The 19,964-nt window shown below is 43.7% G+C and overlaps 1 protein-coding gene across 8 annotated transcripts in view; it reads right to left on the bottom strand.

Annotated features, from left to right (window-relative positions):
* Nucleotides 1–19,964, bottom strand: part of URGCP (upregulator of cell proliferation) — a 50,222-nt gene that overhangs the window by 8,262 nt on the left and 21,996 nt on the right. For 4 of the 8 annotated variants that reach the window (XM_054494487.2, XM_054494483.2, XM_054494490.2 and 1 more), the window contains exons 2-3: nt 3,605–3,631; nt 3,230–3,300 (exon numbers count right to left, since the gene is read on the bottom strand). Coding sequence is in view for 2 of the 8 variants with exons in the window: in XM_054494483.2 (XP_054350458.1) it covers nt 3,230–3,300; nt 3,605–3,631 (98 nt within the window). In the remaining 6 variants the exon portion in view is untranslated. Of the gene's footprint in view, nt 1–3,229; nt 3,301–3,604; nt 3,632–6,467; nt 14,658–19,964 lie in introns of those variants that run through there. The other 4 variants (XM_054494489.2, XM_063667363.1, XM_054494486.2 and 1 more) reach the window with 3 other exon arrangements.

Below are 19,964 nucleotides of genomic sequence, written 5' to 3'. Positions count from 1 at the left end.
CCAAACTAAGGAAACCACTGACTAGGGTTGGGAGAGAGCCTGATGTTCTGCAGCCATCAGCAGATTGTGGGGCAGGTGGAAGAGGAAGCAGCAGGGCTCCAGGCAAAGACACAAAACAGCAAACATGGGGGGCCACTGAGGGCTCAGCTCCATGAGCCGACGTCTCCACTATACTTCACATTGGGCAGGAAGTGACCTAAGGATGAGATAAGCTCTGACTCTGGGAGTACTGGGCTCACACAGAACACAGGGACAGAGGATAGGCCAGGCCCTACCACCATGGTGAGCCCAGGAAGAACTGTTATGAGCCCATTGTTGGAGAACTCCAAGTAAGGCCATTAAAACCATTTTCAGGCCAGGTGGGGTGGCTCATATCTGTAATCACAGCAATTTGGGAGGACAACGCAGGAGGATCGCTTGAGTTCAGAGTTCGAGACCAGCCTGGGCACAATAGCAAGACCCCCGTCTCTACAAAAAGTTTTTTAAAAAATTAGTAGGGTGCAGTGGCTCACACCTGTAGTCCTAGCTACTTGGGAGGCTGAGGTAGGAGAATCCCTTGAGGCCAGGAGGTCAAGGCTGCAGTGAGTTATGATGGCCACCACTGTACTCCGGCTTGAGTGATGGAGTGAGACAAAAATAGAATGAGCTATGAAGTAGAATCTTTAGAATTGAATAAGATAAATAAATTATATCGTGTGACTACATAAAGTATAAACCAGGCAAAGCTAATCTATCCTTTTAGAAGTCCAGATAATGACAGATGAGAGGTGAAGTAACTGGAAGGGACTTTGGGGGCATGGGTTTTCTTCAGCTTCTCGATCTGGTTTCTGGCTTACATAGGTAAGTTCATGTTTGTGAATATTTCTCAAGCTATTAATTGGAGTACTTTTCTGAATGCATAGTATACAACTTTTTTTTTTTTTTTTTTAAAGACAGTCTTGCTCTGTCACCCAGGCTGGAGTGCAGTGGTACGATCCCGGCTCACAGAAACCTCCACCTCCCAGGTTCAAGCGATTCTCCTGCCTCAACCTCCCGAGTAGCTAAGACTACAGGCACCCACCATCCCTCCCAGCTGATTTTTGTACTTTTAGTAGAGACGGGGTTTCATCACGTTGGTCAGGCTGGTCTCAAACTCCTGGCCTCAAGTGATCTGCCTGTCTCAGCCTCCCAAAGTGCTGGGATAACAGGCATGAGCCAATGCACCTGGCCTGTATAGTATACTTTAATACAACTTGTTTTTAATCCTATAGGCTTCAAACCTCGCTTTAAGTCTTTAAAATGAAGCATATGCTCAAGAGGAACTCACATAACTCATGAAGAAGAACTAGAAAGAATAACCACTGGAGGTTTATTCAGTAGAGAGAGACACAGAGATCAAAGTTTGGGGAAGAACCAGAGTGTCTCTGTGCCTTGGTTTCTTCAAATGAAACAGGGATTGATAAGTATCTTAGAGGTCATTGTTAAAAGTAAGACAATCTAGCTCACAATAAGCATCCAATAAGGCCATTCCCTCTCCTCGCCCCATCCCCATGCTTTCTTTCCCATTTGTCTAGAACAACACTCTCCAAGGGAACCTCCCAAGATGAAGTTCTCCATCTGCAATGTCCAAGCTGCAGCCACTCACCATGCAGGCTGCTGAGCAAACACAGCTAGAGTACTTAGGAGCTGAAGTTTTAATTCTGTTTAATTTTAAACAATGTGCCTAGTGGCTACTGTGTTGAATAGCATAATTCTAGATGTGGAGAAACTAAAGGGCTTTGGACAATTACTGCTTGATCCCAATTCTAATATAAGCCTTGACCAACTGGCCAATAATCCCCATGGTGCCTACCTTCCAGAATTTAAGTTCCATGAAGGGCTTTGAGCCTTTTCATTTACTATTGTTTACAATATCGCAATGCTTACAACAATGTTAGTGCATGGTAAGTACTCAAAAAAATTTTGTTTGAATGAATAAAATAGTGATTTTTTCCAGACACGGTGTCTCACTACGTTGCACAGGTTGGTCTCAAATTCCTGGGTTCAAGCGATACTCTCGCCTTGGCCTCCCAAAGTACTGGGATTACAGGCGTGAGCCACTGTATCCAGCCTAAAATAAAACTTTATTAACCAAAACTTATTTGCATATTTTTGTGGATTTTTGTTTTTGCATAACTCTATTAATATCCAATAGAACACTTTTTTTTTTTTGGCAGTTAAAACATAGTTTTTTTTTTAGCACATTCATTTTAAGAAGAACCTAATTTATGAAAGATATATCTAAAATGAGTTACTGGCTGGGCACGGTGGCTCACGCCTGTAATCCCAACACTTTGGGAGGCTGAGGTGGGTGAATCACCTGAGGTCAGGAGTTTGAGACCAGCCTGGCCAACATGGTGAAACTCATCTCTACTAAAAATACAAAAAATTAGCCGTGCATGGTGGCGCATGCCTGTAATCCCAGCTATTTGGGAGGGTGAGGCAGGAGAATCACTTGAACCCATGAGGTGGAAGCTGCAGTGAGCCGAGATCACGCTACTGCATTCCAGCCTGGGCAATAAAGGCGAAACTTGGTCTCAAAAAATAAAATAAAATATCAAATAAAATAATAAAAGAAAAGAAAATATAAAACAAAATAAAATGAGTTAGTAAGAGAACTAAAGATATCTGGAGTGTGGCCACCATACCTTAAAGGTGAATTTACAAAGGGTGGCGTTACAGCCCCACCCCCAAATCCTCAGAGAAAGAAAAACCAGCCGGTATGGACCATAACCAGGAAGACTACAAGCCCCAGTGTGCTCTGGGACAATCCCAATTTATACCTGTTTTCCCAACATTACATCCCTTTCACTCTCAGAAGTGCCCACTTTAGAAGATAAACTATACAGTCACCTTAACTATGACCTACAATGGCAGTTATGCTAAAATTGGGGTAATGTATTTCTGTTAAATTGTGTCATAATCACCTGTTTAACTGAATCCTCGGAACACTTATTCCATTTTCTAGAATAAAGTGTTGCCCATAAAAAAACAAACAAAAAACACTATTTTGAATATATGAGGAATGCTTAAAAGACCCTTAGATGGAATCTTCTTGTAAAAGGAAAAATAAAAGCCTTAAACTTATTTATTTTTGAGGTGCACAATCGCAAGTCCAGAGAGGGGCTGGAACCCAGAATCCCAAGGGGACAGGAGAAGGAGAAGTACTTCAGCTCCAGAGTGGGCCCACATCCAATTCATCCAACTTTACCTGCAATGGCCACAGCTGTTCGTCTCTCTGATGCTTTTATTTCTGGGGCTACTTCTCCCAAATCTGAATGCCTGAAACAATTTCAGAAGAAAATTATTATTAAAATAATGGAATACCACTTTCACCTATCAAACTGGCCGCATATAAAATCTCTTGGAGAGCTTTTAAAAACTATAAACCCTAGGTCACACCCCAGATCCATGAAACCAGAATCTCTGGGAGCTGGTCCTGGGTATCACTGCTTTTAAAAGTGCCCTCAATGATTCTGATATGCACCCACAGTTGAGAAACACTGGTCTAGAAAACCAGCACTCTCCAAAACTGCTGGCCAGAGCACAAATACAGTCATTCAGAAAGACAGAAAAATATACATACCCTTTGCCCAGTAATTCCACTTCTATCCTAAGGAAATAATTAAGATTTAGTTACAAAGATGTTGATGCCAGCTTTATATATAATAGTGAAAAACTGATGCCTTTTAAAATCAAAGTGCAATAACGGAATTATGGTCGAATTCTGCAGCCATTAAAAAATACGCTATGGATTTCTTTTGTGGACAAAAAGATGCTGGATGAGACATTAGGGAAAGCTGTTATATTAATTAGTCAGGGGAAAGTCAGGCTACAGAAAAGTATACATAGTATGATTACAATTTAATAAAATTGTGTATGTTTATCTATAGGTATATATACACAACTCTAGAAGGATGTTCATCTGAAGTTAACACTGTGGTCTGGAAGGGGTGATCCTGAATTATTTTAAGTAGCTATGATAAGTGTAGTCTAATTAAGAATAAACTATTTTAGGCCTGGTGTGGTGGCTCACGCCTGCAATTCCAGCACTTTGGAAGGCTGAGGCGGGCGGATTACTTGAGGTCAGGAGTTCGAGACCAGCCTGGCCAACATGGTGAAACCCTGTCTCTACTAAAAATATAAAAATTAGCCAGGCCTAGTGGCAGGCGCCTGTAATCCCAGCTACTTGGGAGGCTAAGGCAGAAGAATCACTTGAACACAGGAGGCAGAGTTGCAGTGAGCCGAGATTGCACCACTGCACTCCAGCCTGGGTGACAAGAACAAAACTCCGTCTCAAAAAAAAAAAGAATAAACTATTTTAGATGTATCACAGAGTGAGCAAATGAGTAAATGTATTGATTCTGCCAGGAGCCAGGGTGCTAACTAACTGTTGAAGAAAGGACATACAAACATAGAATGGAGAGTTACAGCAGAACTTGCAGAGATGCAATGGAACTGGAGGCACTCATGTGAACTGTGATTTCTATATGCATGCTTATGTGCATATGTGTGTAAGTGTGTAGATGTAGATGTGCACACATATCTCTGTGTGTATACGAGTGTACACACGCATCTATTTCCTAACTGTCCACGGAAAGGGCCAAGAAGCAAAGACACTGTTGTGGCAATGGGCATACCTAGCACCCTTTAATACCTTCCACGCTAAAAGAAACGGACTCCTTGGAGATCCTGAATGATGGCTGGGGCAAAGAAAGAACAGGAGGAGCCTGAGCATCTTATTTCAGAAAGTAAGGAAATGCTCAAAAACGTGATGGGCACAAGAGCCAGACTGAGGAACTCTCACTGGTCAAATCTAGGACAATGTGAGCACAAACATAAACACAGTAACTGATTTAAAACCATCGAAAACCAGCAATTATTGAGTCCACACGGATAATAAATACATGGGCAGAAAGGGAAGGCTCTCTTGCTCACATCAGAACATGAAATGTGGAGGGGGATGCTGCAGTCAGAATAGTATCATTTTAGAGCAGGGCGCAGTGACTCATGCCTGTAATTCCAACATCTGGGAGGCCAAAGCAAGGGGATCACTTGAGCCCAGGAGTTCAAGACTAGCCTGGGCAACATGGCAAAACCTCATCTCAACAAAAAATAATGAGCCACCGTACCCTATAGCCAGTAATTTTAAAAATTATAACACCAGCCAATCTGTCAACTCAGGCTCCAGCCCACTTCTAAGCCTTGCTAAGTTTCCTGTCTGTGCATCAGGCGGAGTCGGACCAAGATGGCAGAGAACAGCACTTCCAACAGCCCTACTCAGGGGCAAGGGAGCTCTCTGCAATGCAGTTTTTGAAAATTACTAATATCACTATATATTTTTTTCTGATTCCAGAAGTAAGATACATAAAAAATACAAGAAAGTATCATAAAAATGCTTTCCTGTCATATGTTTGAAAATTATACCCTATGTTAATCTGTCCTCTCCTCCTCTTAATCTACTCCCATTGCTCTAGCCCATTCTGTTAACAGAAGAGTAGCACATTCGCACACCCCAATTTACTCCCTGATGACCAGTGGCTGTTTAGTTTCATCTTCTTCTGGGGGCCCACCCTGGCCCTTAATTAGCATATTTACTGTACACACCCTACTTCCCTATTAACTTATAATCATGACCCTTTCCCCATATCCTTCACAATGCTGAAAAACATTCTACTTTTATTACTGGAAGCAATTTTTTTTTTTTTTTGAGATGGAGTCTTGCTTTGTCACCCAGATTGGAGTGCAGTGGCATGATCTTGGCTCACTGCAACCTCCATCTCCTGGGTTCATGAAATTCTCCTGCCTCAGCCTCCCAAGTAGCTGGGATTACAGGCATGTGCCACCACACCTGGCTAATTTTTATATTTTTAGTAGAGACAGGGTTTCACCATATTGGTCAGGCTGGTCTTGAACTCCTGACCTCAAGTGATCCACCCACCTCAGCCTCCCAAAGTGCTGGGATTACAGGTGTGAGCCACCACACCCAGCCACTGGAAGCAATTTTTTTTTTTTTTTTTTTTTTTTTTTGAGACAGAGTCTCGCTCTGTCGCCCAGGCTGGAGTGCAGTGGCGTGATCTCGACTCACTGCAAGCTCTGCCTCCTGGGTTCACGCCATTCTCCTGCCTCAGCCTCCCGAGTAGCTGGGACTACAGGCACCCGCCACCACGCCCGGCTAATTTTTTGTATTTTTTAGTAGAGACAGGGTTTCACCGTGTTGGCCAGGATGGTCTCAATCTCCTGACCTCATGATCCACCCGCCTCGGCCTCCCAAAGTGTTGGGATTACAGGCGTGAACCACCGCGCCCGGCCATGGAAGCAATTTTTAAAAGGTAAATATTCTCTTGGTATTCAGAATACAGTCAGAACACAGGAAATAGCCAAGGTCCTCAAGCCCCCAGGGTGTGGTGTCAGACACTGCCTAGGGGCCACCTGCAGCAGCTGCTCACCTTCCCTCCTCTGGGCACTTCCCCACATAGACATCTCTCCAGGGCAGGGGTGACCTGATCGCCACGCTCAGGGTCCAGGGTGTCCACAGCTCCTTCTCACTAAGTTAGTCAGTAGACAGGCTGGTTTGTTGTCTGGCAGAAAGAATCAAGTCCCTGACCAACACCAGGGCAGCCGTGCCATAAATGGCATGTGGCTGAACCCTACTTCCAGCAGGTCTGCTGATGGCCCACTGCTCATTCTGGAGGCCATCTGTCTTGCTGACCGTCTAGTCACAGAAGACAGTGCGGGGTTAACTTTCCTTGTCTTCTCATTTTTCCTTTGTCGTTTCCTTCTTTTTTTTCTAACTGCCCAGCAGAATTATCTTAGGAGCTTTTCTGCTAAAACTTGGAGATTCTGATTTAGCAGACCTGGGTGTTCAGCACACAAGTAATTACCAACTAGGAGAAGTCACACCTTTGTTTTTCTGTTGACCTACCTCAGAATATGGCACTCCCTGGACAGTCCATCCATGCCCAGAATAGATAGGGCAAACCACGTGGGCAGAACCCAAGTTTTGCTCCAGATCAATCACTAATTTCTAGCAACAAAACTGGTACCTCTGCTGGGTGGTGCCCGTAAAACAAGATGGCATAGGAAAACAATTCTGAACAAGGTGAGCACTAGACAAATACAGGTACAATTACTCACTGTATTATAATCAACAATATATTTTTAAATGTGGAGTCCTAATTAGGGAAAAGGAGTCAGGCTGGTGGGACCAAGGGAAAGCAAAGAGAAAGCACATAAGCTGTAAGTCTGCCTTTCTTCATGGTCCAGGACACATAATCCTCCTGCGTAAATAAGTCACAATCTTCCTGTGCCCAGCTATCATCAGACCCTCGGCTGATAGAAAAATGCAAATTAGCTCACTGCAACCTTGGCGTTATCAGTACTGCACATAGCTCTCTCCAGAAAACAGCACAAGCACCATCCTATAAAATCCACAGCAAGCCTTTGTCTCCTCACAGTCAGCTCCCTTCTTGCTGACTTGCCCACTGCTTTCTTGCAACGTCAATTTCATACTTGTGATTCTTATGCCTCAGCCATCCAAGTAGCTGGGATTACAGCATGTGCTACCACGCCTGGCTACTTTTTGTATTTTTTTCCCCCCGAGACAGAGTCTTGTTCTGTCTCCCAGGCTGGAGTGCAGTGGCGCGATCTCGGCTCACTGCTACCTACGCCCCCAGCTTCAAGCAATTCCCCTGCCTCAGCCTCCTGAGTAGCTGGGATTACAGCCGTGTGCCACCATGCCCAGCTAATTTTTGTATTTTTAGTAGAGATGAGGTTTCACCATGTTGGCCAGGCTGGTCTCAAACTCCTGACCTCATGATCAGGCCTGCCTTGGCCTCCCAAAGTGCTGGGATTACAGGTATAAGCCACTATGCCCAGCCTATTTTTTGTATTTTTTATAGAGACAGGGTTTCGCTATGTAGCCCAGGCTGGTCTCAAACTCCTGGGCTGATGCAATCCTCCTGCCTTGGCTTCCCAAAGTGTGGGGAATACAGGTGTGAGCCACTGCGCCCAGCCAATTTTTTTTTTTTTTTGAGACGGAGTCTCACTCTGTTGCCTAGGCTGGAGTGCAGTGGCGCAATCTCGGCTCACTGCAACCTGTGCCTCCCAGGTTCAAGCGATTCTCCTGCCTCAGCCTCCTGACCTCATGATCTGCCCACCTCGGCCTCCCAAAGTACTGGGATTACAGGCATGAGCCACCGTGAACGGCCCCAATTTTTTTTTTTTAACTCACCAGTTTGTGGTACCTTTGACAGGAACCACAGGAAACTAATACAGTGTATGTGTGGCTTGACAGCTACACCAACTTCCACCTCTGTCTTCACATGGCTTTCTCCCCTCTGGGTCTCTTCTCCACTTCTTGTAAGAATATCAGTCTTATTATATGTGAACCCACCCTAATCCACTGTGAACTCATTTTAACTAATCACACATAAGTTTTTAGAAATCACACCCTATCTCCAAAAAAGATCACAATCACAGGCACTGGGGGTTAGGACTTCAACATTCCTTCTAGGGGGACACAATTCAACATACGAGAAGATCTAAGCCAAAAATGGGGTGGGGGTGTCCCACCTCTAGAGAGTGACCACATGTTTAAGAAAAATTACAACTCCCTGAAGAAGAAAAGGAGAAATAAAGTGTTTCCCAGACAAGTAAAAACTGAGGGAATGCATCACCACTAGACTCGGCCTACAATAACTGTTTAGGGGAATGTTATATCCGAAAGCAAACAAATGGTATCTGCCACCAAGAAAAAACAGGAAAGTAAAACCGGACATTCCAGCCTGGGCAAGTGAACGAGACCCCTATCTCTACAAAAAAATAAAATAAAGCTAGGTATGATGGTTCACACCTATAATCCCAGCACTTTTGGGAGGCCAATGTGGGAGGATCCCTTCATTCCAGGAGTTTGAGAGTGGCCTGGACAACATAGCAAGATGTCATCTCTCCAAAAATAATAATAATAAAAAAGCCAGGTGTGGTGGCAGGCTATAGTCCCAGCTACTCAGGAGGCTGAGGTGAGAGGATCACCTGAGCCCTTGGAAGGTCAAGGCTGCAGTGAACCATGGCTGCACTGTTGCACTTGAGCCTAGAAGATAATGATTCTGTCTCGAAAAAAATATGTATTTTTTTAAGTAAAATAAAATAAAAAAATTATCTGGGCATGGTGCATGCACCTGTAGTCCCAGCTACTCAGGAGGCTGAGGTAGGAGGACTGCTTGAGCCTGGGACATCCAGGCTACAGTAGGCAGTGACTGTACCATTGTGCTCCAACTAAACGGATTAAAATGAGACCCAACTCTATGTTGTCTACAAGAAACTCACTTCACCTATAAAGACACATACAGACTGAAAGTAAAAGGACAAAAAGGCTGGGTGCAGTGGCTCACGCCTATAATCCCAGCACTTTGGGAGGCCAAGGTGGGAGGATCACTTGAGGTCAGGAGTTCAAGACCAGCCTGGCCAACATGGTGAAACCCCATCTCTACTAAAAATACAAAAATTAGACGGGTGTGGTGGCGCATGCCTCTAATCCCAGCTACTTGGGAGGCTGAGGCAGGAGAATTGCTTGAACCCGGGAGGCGGAGGTTGCACTAAGCTGAGATCACACCACTGCACTCCAGCCTGGGTGACAGTGAGACTCCATCTCATACAAAAAGAAAAGAAAGTAAAGGGATGGAAAAAAAAAATTCCATGCAAATGGAAACCAAAAGCATGCAGGAGTAGCTATACTTAGACAAAATAGACTTTACATGGAAAAACAAAGACAAAGAAGGTCATTATATAATGATAAAGGGATCAATTCAGCAAGAGGATATAACAATTATAAATATATATGCATCTAATAGTGTAGCACCCAGATATATAAAACAAATATTAGAGCTAAAGAGAGAAACGCCAATACGATAATAGTTGGAGAATTCAATACCAATTTTCAGCACCGCAAATCATCTAGGCAGAAAATCAACAAAGCAACATCAGACTTAACTGCACTATAGACCAAATAGACCCAGACATTTACAGAACATTTTATCTAAAAGCTTCAAAATATACATTCTTCTCACCAGCACACAGAACACTCTCCAGGATAGATCCATGTAGTGGCCACAAAACAAATCAACAAATTTTTAAAATTTTTATTTAATTTTTTGAGACACTCTCGTTCTGTTGCCCAGGCTGATGTGCAGTAGCACCATCTGAGCTCACTGTAACCTCCACCACCAGGGCTCAAGCAATCCTCCCACCTCAGCCTCCCAAGTAGCTGAACTAACTACAGGTGCATGCCACCATGCCCAGCTAATTATTATTATTTTTTTATTTTTTTTAGAGATGGGGTTTTGCTATGTTACCCAGGCTGGTGTCAAACTCCTGGACTCAAGCAATCTACCTGTCTTGGTCTCCCAAAGTGCTGTAATTACAGGTGTGAGCCACTGTGCCTGGCCAAAAAATTTTTTAAAAATCAAAATCATATCAAATGTCTTCTTAGATCACAAGGGAATAAAACTAGAAATCAATAATGACAACTCTGTGGCCGGGCTTGGTGGCTCATGAATGTAATTATGGCACTTTGGAAGGCTGAGGCAGGAGGATCGCTTGAGCTAGGAGTTTGAGAACAAGCCTAGGCAACAGAAGGAGACTTCACCTCTACAAAAAATTGGAACAATCAGCCAACCATGGTGGCTCACGCCTGTAGTCCCAGCTACTTGAGAGGCTGAGGTGGGGAAATTGCTTGAGGCCAGGAGGTTGAACCTGAGTAAGCTGTGATCACACCACTGCACTCCAGCCTGGGTGACAGAGAAAGACTCTGTCTCAAATTTAAACAAAAAAAAACATAGACAAAGGGACTATGTCAAACTAAAAGGCTTCTGCACAGCAAAGGAAACAGCCAACAGAGTGAAGAGACAACCTATAGAATGGGGGAAAATATTTGTACATTATTCATCCAATAAGGACTGATATCTAGAGTATACAAGGAACTCAAATAACTCAATAGCAAAAAATAATAATAATTTGACTGAAAAGTAGGCAAAGGATCAAACAGGCATCTCTCAAAAGACATATATATGGCCAAGAAATAAACGAAAAAATGCTCAACATCCCTAATCATCAAGGAAATGCAAATCAAAATCATAAAAAAAGATATGATATCCCAGTTAGAGTGGCTATTATCAAAAAAACCAGGCCAGGCTCAGTGGCTCACACCTGTAATCTCAGTACTTCTGGAGGCCAAGGTGGGTGGATTGTTTGAGTCCAGGAGTTCAAGACCAGCCTTGCCGGCATGGCAAAACCCTGTCTCTATAAAAATATAAAAATTAGCTGGGCGTGGTGGCACACACCTGTAGTCCCAGCTACTCAGGAGGCTGAGGCATGAGAATCCCTTGAACCCAGGAGGCAGAGGTTGCAGTGAGGTGAGATCATGGCACTGCGCTCCAGCCTGGATGACATGGCGAGACTCTGTCTCAAAAAACAAACAAACAAACAAACTAAAACCAATGCTGGTAAGGATGTGGAGTAAGGGAAATTCTTATACACTGTGGGAATGTAAGTTAGTACAACCTTTATGGAAAACCTTTATGGATGTTTCTCAAAAACTAAAAATAAAACTAGCATGTGATTCAGCAATCCCACTACTATTTGTCCAAAAGAAAGGAAATTTGTGTGTCAAAGGAATATCTGCACCCATGTTTAATATCGCACCATTCACAATAGCCAAGATAGGGAATCAATGTAACTGTCTATCAACATACAAACTGATAAAGAACATATGGTATACATGTACAGGAATACTATTTAACCATAAAAAAGAATGGAATCATATCCTGTGTGGCAACACAGATGAGCCTGGAGAACCTTAAGTCAGGAACAAAAAGACAAATATTACATGTTCTCATTCACATGTGGGAGCTAAGAAAAAAACTGAGTGAATGGAAGTATAGAGTAGAATTGTGGTTATTAGAGACTGGAATGCATGGGAGAGGGGAGGATAGGGAGAAGTTGGTTAAGATACAAAATTACACCAGGCGCGGTGGCTCACATGGTCAGGAGTTTGAGACCAGCCTGACCAACATGGTGAAACCCCGTCTCTGCTAAAAATACAAAAATTAGCTGCGCGTGGTGGCACATGCCTGTAATCCCAGCTACTTAGGAGGCTGAGGTAGGAGAATTGCTTGACTCGGGAGGCGGAGATTGCAGTGAGCCGAGATTGCGCCATGGCACTCTAGCCTGGGTGACACAGCGAGACTCTGTCTCAAAAAAAAAAAAAAAAAAAAAAAGATACAAAATTACAGCTAGATAGGAGGAATGAGTTCTGGTGCCCTGCAATTCTGTAGGGTGAATATGGTTAACTACAATTTATTACATACTATAGTGTCAAAGAACTAGAAGACAAAACGGTTAGTACTGTGTAAGGTTCCCCATACAATGGAAAATAGGGCTTTAAAACACAGCCTTAATCCTCCAAGAGCTTACATTACCATTAGGTTGGAGAGAGAGGGGAACACTCACTGCACAAACACTAAACAAACAAAAAACACTACAAACACACATATACTAATCTATAAAATGAGGCTGATCATCCCTGACACACATGCCTCAGATGTGCTACAAGGATCCAAAGAGACTTACATACATCTTAAGCAAAGTTCTCTTGGATTTATCTACATATTTATTGTGGACTTATTATTTATTATTTATTGTAGATTTATCCACATATTTATTGTTCTCTTGAATTTATCCACATATTTATTGCTAGGAATCTTTCTAGGAATTTAGGATACATTAATGAGGACACAAAGGTTCTGCTCTTGGTTTACAATTCAACAAGGCAAGGGGATATTGGTAATCAACAATATCCCCTATATTTAAGAAGTGTAGGACTTGTAGCCCCAGCTACTGGGGAGGCTGAGGTGGGAGGATCACTTGAGCACAGGAGGTTGAGGCTGCAGTGAGCCGTGATCCTGTCACTGAACTCCAACCTGGGCAATGGAATGAGACTCTGTCTCAAAATAAATAAATAAATAAATAAATAAAAATTTAAAAGGCTATGCTAGAAGATGTTAAGTGCTACAGAGAAAACAAGGCACAGGTCAAGGTCAGGTGTGCTGAGAATCGTGGTGGGGAGGGCAGAGCAGGTTGGCTGGAGAAAGGGCCATGTTAGTACTGGTTTGGAAGGAGGTGAAGGCAGGAGCTATATGACTACCAGGGGAAGACTGCTGCAGGCATAGCCGGGGCAAAGGCCCTAACATACCCAGGGACCAACAGGGAGGCCCGAGTGGCTTGAGCAAGAGAGTGATCAGTGAGTAGGAGAAGGCAGCAGGAGAAGCTAGAGAAGATTGAACTTTATAGGCCACAAAAGACTAAGGCTTTGGGGAGGAAAAGGAAGAGAAAAAAAAATAAAAATAAAAAAGATTTTTTAAAAAAAGGTTCTGGCTGTTCTTATTCTAGAGGATGGGGTAGCCATGAAAGGGCCCTGGGTGCAGGGTGACAGGCCTGTCTATGTTATCGGCTGCCAGGCTAAGAATAGACAAGAGATCACAAACGCTCAATTATCTAGCCTTATATTCAGGAAAACAACAACAACAAAGGCTCAGACCTGGGCAATAGCACCAGTAGCAATGGCATGTGGCTGGACTCTCAAAAGCATCTGTGAAGGACTGCAACAGACTGGACAAAGTGTCTACAGACACAAGCCAAAATAAGTTCAAGTTTTCCAGGTTCAATCAGTTGCTGCTGTCTCAGATAGGGAGGTCTGTGGGTAAAGCAAGACTTGAGGGGATCGTGAGCAAATTGGCACTGACAGACTGGCCCGAGACCCCTACCCTTGGATATGCTAAGCAGGCACGTGAGCTGGAAGGGGTTTGGAGAGCTAATAAAGGCAATCCTTCACCGCCTATAGGAGAGACCACTGTCGGCAACTTCCCTAAAGATACATACTCTACAACCTCCACCTGACACCACAGTGTACTCACAACAAAGACAGAATCAACTTGCATTTTCTCCATAATGCAAAGAAATGATGGTGCAGGTAGACCTGGAAAACCCAAGAGATCAACCTGAAAACTATCATAAACAATGAGAGAACTCAGTAAGCCGGGGACATACAAAGTTAAAATCAATAACTGCCTTCCTATTATACAAATAGGTTAGAAACATGGAAGGAGAGAGCTCCGATTTGTAGTAGCAACAAGAAAAATAATATGTTACAAATGTGCAACACCTATTTGAGAAGAATTTTAAAACACTGAATCTGAATAAGACTTGAAGAACTGAAAAGGGCTGGGCACAGTGGCTCATGCCAATAATCCCAGGACTTTGGGAGGTCAAGGTGAGAGTATCACTTAAGGTCAGGAGTTCCAAGCCAGAAGTTTAAGACCAGCCTGAGCAACACAGTGAAACCCCACTCTACAGAAAATTTAAAAATTAACTGGGTCCGGCAGCATGTGCCTTAAGTCCAGTTATTCAGGAGGCTGAGGTGGATCGCTTGAGCCCAGGAGTTTGAGGCTGCAGTACACTGCAGCCTGGGTGACAGAGCAAGAAGACCCTGTCTCAAAAATAAATAAATAAATAAATAAATTTTAATTTAAAAGAAATCTATTTCTGGATTTTCAAAAAGCAAAGATTAAAAAAAAAAAAAAAAAAAAAAGGCTGGGTGTGGTGGCTCATGCCTGTAATCCCAGCTCTTGGGAGGCCGAGGCAGGCAGATTACCTGAAGTCAGGAGTTTGAGACTAGCCTGGCCAACATGGTGAAACCGTTTCCACTAAAAGTACGAAAATTAGCCAGGCGTGGTGGTGCATGCCTGTAATCCCAGCTACTCGGGAGGCTGAGGCAGGAGAATCGCTTGAACCCGGGAAGCAGAGGTTGCAGTGAACTGAGACTACACCACTGCACTCCAGCCTGGGCAACAGAGTGAGGTTCCGTCTCAAAAAGTATATATATATATATTTATATTTATATAAAAATATATATTTCTATAAAAATTTTTATAGAAATATATATTTATTTATAATATATGCCTTATTATAATACAAATATAAATATTTATATATATATAATAAAAATTTTTTAAAAGGTGTATTCTGTCTTAGACAGAAAGGCTTAATTTTTTTTTTTTTTTAAGAGATGAGATCTCACTATGTTGCCCAGGCCAGTCTCAAATCCTGGGATCATGTGATCCATCTGCCTCAGCCCCCCAAAATGCCAGGATTATAAGCATGAGCTACCATGCCTGGCCTTTAATATAATTTTAAAAGTCAATTCTCTCTAAATTAACCTATAAGTAAACTGAGGTTCAAAACCAGTTGATTCTGTGAAAAAATATTTATGAAATAACAATCAGGAAAATTTTGAAAAAGAACAGTGAAGGACAAAACTTCCCAGATAATAGAACATAATAATTAAATAGTCTAAAATAATTTAAGGTTGTTTATAAATATACAGAGAAATCACTAAAAGATCCCAGAAATAGGTCCAAATGCAGTCAAAAATTTCATCACTGATCTAGGTCGCTTTGAGTATCTGGAACTTATTCAATCACAAAAACCTAGAAAAAAAATTAAGGTAGGTCCCTACCACTTCATTCACCCAAATGAATACCAACTGGATCTAAGATTAAGTTTTTAGTGCCCTAAAAGAAAGCATTAGAGACTTTAAAAAGTCACAATGGGCTAAGTGTGGTGGCTCACACCTATAATCTCAGCACTTTGGGAGGCTGAGATGGGAGGATCGCTGGAGCCCAGGAGTTCAAGAACAACCTGGGCAACATAGTAAGACCCTGTCTCTACAAAAAAAATTTCTTAAAATCCACAACAGCCAGGTGTGGTGGCATGCGCCTGTAGTCCCAGCTACTCAGGAGGCTGAGGCAGGAGGAATACCTGAGCACAGCAGATTGAGGCTGCAGTGAGCCATGTTGTTGCCATTGCACTCCAGCCTGGAAGACTGAGCAAAACTCTGTCTCAAAAAGAAAGAAAGAAAAAAAAGTCGGCCGGGCGCGGTGGCTCATGCCTGTAATTCCAGCACCTTGGGGAGGCCAAGGCAGGCGGATCACTTGAGGTCAGGGGTTTGAGACCGACCTGGGCAACATGGTGAAACCCCATCTCTACTAAAAATACAAAAATTAGCCAGGCATGGTGGTGCACGCCTGTAATCCCAGCTACTCAGGAGGCTGAAGCAGGAGAATCGCTTGAACCCAGGAGGCGGAGGGGGCAGTGAGCCGAGATCGCACCACTGCACTCCAGCCTGGGCGAGAGTGAGACCCTGCCTCGAAAAAAAAAAAAAAAAAAAAAAAGAAAGAAAAAGAAAAAAAGTCACAATTTAGCGATTTTAAAACAGAACCACCACATCTGACCTGCAGTGAGAAGGATGCTCCTAGCATACAGGTAGGTCTCTCTCTCTTTTTTTAAAGACAGGAGACAGTCTCATTGTGTTGCCCAGGCTTGAGTGCAGTGGTGTGATTATGGCTCACTGCTGCCTCAAACTCCTGGGCTCAAGCCATCTTCTGCCTCAGCCTCCCAGAGTGCTGGGATTACAGGCGTAAGCCACTGCACCCGGCATTGAATCCTTTAAAGGAAGAGCTCCTTCTAAGTTATTCCATTTTCAGGCATTTTTTGTTAAGCCATAATTGAAGGTATTGTCCACTCTGTCAACACAGCTTCTTACTCATGTGGGCCATGTGAGCCCATCCTTACTTTAGCTTTATCAAAGGGTTCTGGAAGATACTGCATGTGCTCTGTAATCACAACAAAAACTACAGAATCCAACACTTTTGTTTGTGCCTCAGCAACCAAATTTAAACCAACTATAATCATCCTGAATTGGGTCATTTTGCATTTTATCTTAAACTGCTTAGCCAGGCCTAGGAGCCCTCCTCTCTATAATAGAAATAACAGTATTTATTGAATAGGTTGCTGTGAAGATTAAATAACTTAATATACGCAACAGCATTTAGAATAGGGCCTGACAGCACACTTGTTGGGGGTAGGCAGGATCTAAATTTAAAAGAACATTCCCTAGGACTGGAAAGTCCCTGCCACTTGTGGTTCCGGATGACAGGCTCTCCCCTGAGCTGGGGTGGGCTCTTCAGTCCACCCCCATGGAGAGGTCAACAGCATAGCTGTTGCATCCCATGAAGTCCTGGTGCACTCTGCCACCCATGGGCAGGTGAGTGAAGTTTGGAGAGCTGTCCTAAAGAACCAAGGACACTTCTGGCCTTTTCTATCCCTGCTAGTTCTCCCGTACGTCCAGTGTAGGGAACACTCTGGGTGGCTGCTGGCTTTTTGGGCAATCCGACATCCGTGAGCAGAGAGCCAATACAAAGTCTCAGTCCTGCTGGCAAAGCTAGGTCCCTTCTGCAGAAGTCACAGCAGCTACTGAGCAAGATAAGGGTCCTGCTGGACTTCTCCCAAGAGCAAAGATACATCTTGTTTGAGTTCTTAATGCTTCCTTCTCAGCGTGGTTTACGGAGCCCCCTTTCCCCTTCCCCCAGTGTGGCCAGAGGACCCATCTCTCACCCAGTGTAGAGGGCCTGTGAGCTCTAGGGCTGTGGCCTGGCCCATTCAGACCAGGCTGGGCCTCCAATGGGAAAGCTGACCCTTTCCCTTCCCACAAAATGACAGTGGTGGGAGAGAATCTTCCTGGACAGCAAAGACAAAACGTTAAAAGTCAAGTCAGGTACTTTTGACAGCCAATGGATGTTAATGGGGGTGCTTTCAGCTTCCAAGGTAGGTGAGTCCTTGAGAATTCCCAGGAGCCAAGATGTTCCTGATAGGAGCAGCCAGGAGGGTGGATGAGGTCTCCAGCTAAATGTTTAAAGGAACAGTGGGCTGGGGAAAGGACCTGAGGAGGTCACAGGGGAGGAGAGAGGAGCGGGCGAGAGGAAAGAAGAGGAGTGGAGGGGAGGAACGGAGAAGGAAGAGAGAAGGGAGGAGGGGAGGGAGGAGGAGGGGAAGGGAAGGGGGAGGAGAAGATGGTGGAGAGGGAGGAGGAGGGGGGAAGAAAAGGGGCAGATGCCAAGGTGCATGTGCCCTCCCTCCTCAGGCAAGGACTCGGTCCACAGAGGAACAACTGGCCTTGGGTTTGTCGTCCAGTGATGGCTTCTCCTCTACCCCAATTAGCCACTATTCCTGGGTTTCAATCACTCAAGTCACCTCATCCACTACCATGAGTCCCACCTCTATACAGCTAAGCATTCTCCACAGCCCCACTCAGAACCCACAGGTCCTTCCACCCATCCTGTGTCCGAGCTCCTCCCTTCTAGGGCAGGTCTTACTCCATTTCTCCTAGCCAGACAGGGACCATATTTTCTGAAACAAAGCGCTGAGGAGTGAGAGTTTACTTATGGAGATCAACTTACTCACTTGCTGTTACCTACTGGATCAAAAAAAAGAACTGAATCTTTCTAAGGGAATACAGAGGTCAGGGATGAAGTTTCTATCTTTAAAGACCGGGTAAGCGAAGATGCCATTAGCATCCTATTTCTTGACTCAGTTATTCCATCAGACAGGCAAAACTTTTCATGTATGATGTCATCATGTGTTGGGAGGTACAGAGAATCCTTAAAATCTGGTGGTGGCAGGGAAGGCGGTACAATCATTTAAGAGGATCATTTGGCAGCATCAAGTTACAACAGGCAGGAAGAACAAAAAACAAAAGCAGGCCCTCTGCTCATGCAGTCCAAGTCTTTGCATGTACTCTATATGTCCAGAGTGAGACACAGATGGGCAGCATTATCTTAGAGAAAACCGGGAACATTCTTAACTGAATAATGTAACCATGCCGTGGAATATTATATGTCTGTCAAAATGTAGGTAGACTGGGCACTGTGTAATGTGCTTATAATTCCAGCAATTTGGGAGGCCGAGACAGGAGTATGGCTTGAGCCCAGGAGTTCAAGATCAACATAGGCAACATAATGAGACCCCCATTGCTATTAAAAAAAAAAAAAAAAGAGAGAGAGAGAGAAAATGTAGGTAAATCAAAAACAAAAAACAAATGTATGTGGATCTGTTCCTTGTTCTGGCATGGAAAGAATTTCAAGGCATATTGTTGGGCAAATAAAGCAAGCTGCAGAACAGTATGATAGCATTTATGTAAAAACAGAGGAAAGAACAAACTTAGTATGTAAATGCAAAGGAAAACATCTGTCAGGGTACCCCCCCAAACTCAGATGGGAGGGAGGAAGGATGCTAGTTATTTCTGTAAAGCTGTCTCTCTGATAAGAATAAGTGACTATTTAAAATCTTTTTAAGATTTTAAGATCGGTGGTCTATGTAAAGCCAATTACACTTGATCTTTATTTATTGTTTTTCAAATTATCCATCAGTAACAATCTGAAAAATACAGACTTCACACAGGCAACCCAGGTTAAAGAAACTTGAGGAGCTGTATGTAGTGTAGTTGGAAATGAAAATCTGGAAATTTAGGATGAATAGTTGTAACATTGTTAAGGGTAAGAGCCCCTTTGAAAATCTGTTGAAAGCTACAGACCTTGCGCCCAGGAAAATTACACACCACTCCCAATGCTGCACACAATTTCAGAGAACAAAGGGACCCCCAGAAGTCCATCCATGAATCATGAAGCCTAAGTTAAGAACCTCTGATTCAGACAACAGTTAAAGCCACTAAAACAGATGTGACCATGCAGAGAACATGTGTTGGGACTAGCAGAGATGGATTATAGAGCCCAAGGAAACCCCAACAGTGAAAGAGCAGGCAGAGGAGCTGACAGACAAGGGAACAGCTGGGCAGTTGTTGAGACAGCCAAGCAAGGGGCAAAGACAAGAGATGAGCTGTTGAGTTAGGCCTGTTCAAGAGAGGGGAGATAGCAGCATGAGCTGCTCCATGTCTTCTGCCCTCTCTGCCGTCTCTATACTGCTGTCACGTTGATTCTCTGAGAGCTCCACCAACGCAAATAGTGTCATTTACCTTCAGCGAGTGGTGGGCAGTGAGT

Source organism: Pongo pygmaeus, chromosome 6 (genome assembly GCF_028885625.2).
Source record: "Pongo pygmaeus isolate AG05252 chromosome 6, NHGRI_mPonPyg2-v2.0_pri, whole genome shotgun sequence".
In the NCBI taxonomy this organism is placed as follows: Eukaryota; Metazoa; Chordata; class Mammalia; order Primates; family Hominidae; genus Pongo; species Pongo pygmaeus.
The sequence above is the reverse complement of the archived record's forward strand: the minus strand, read 5'-3'. Positions and strand labels throughout refer to the sequence as shown.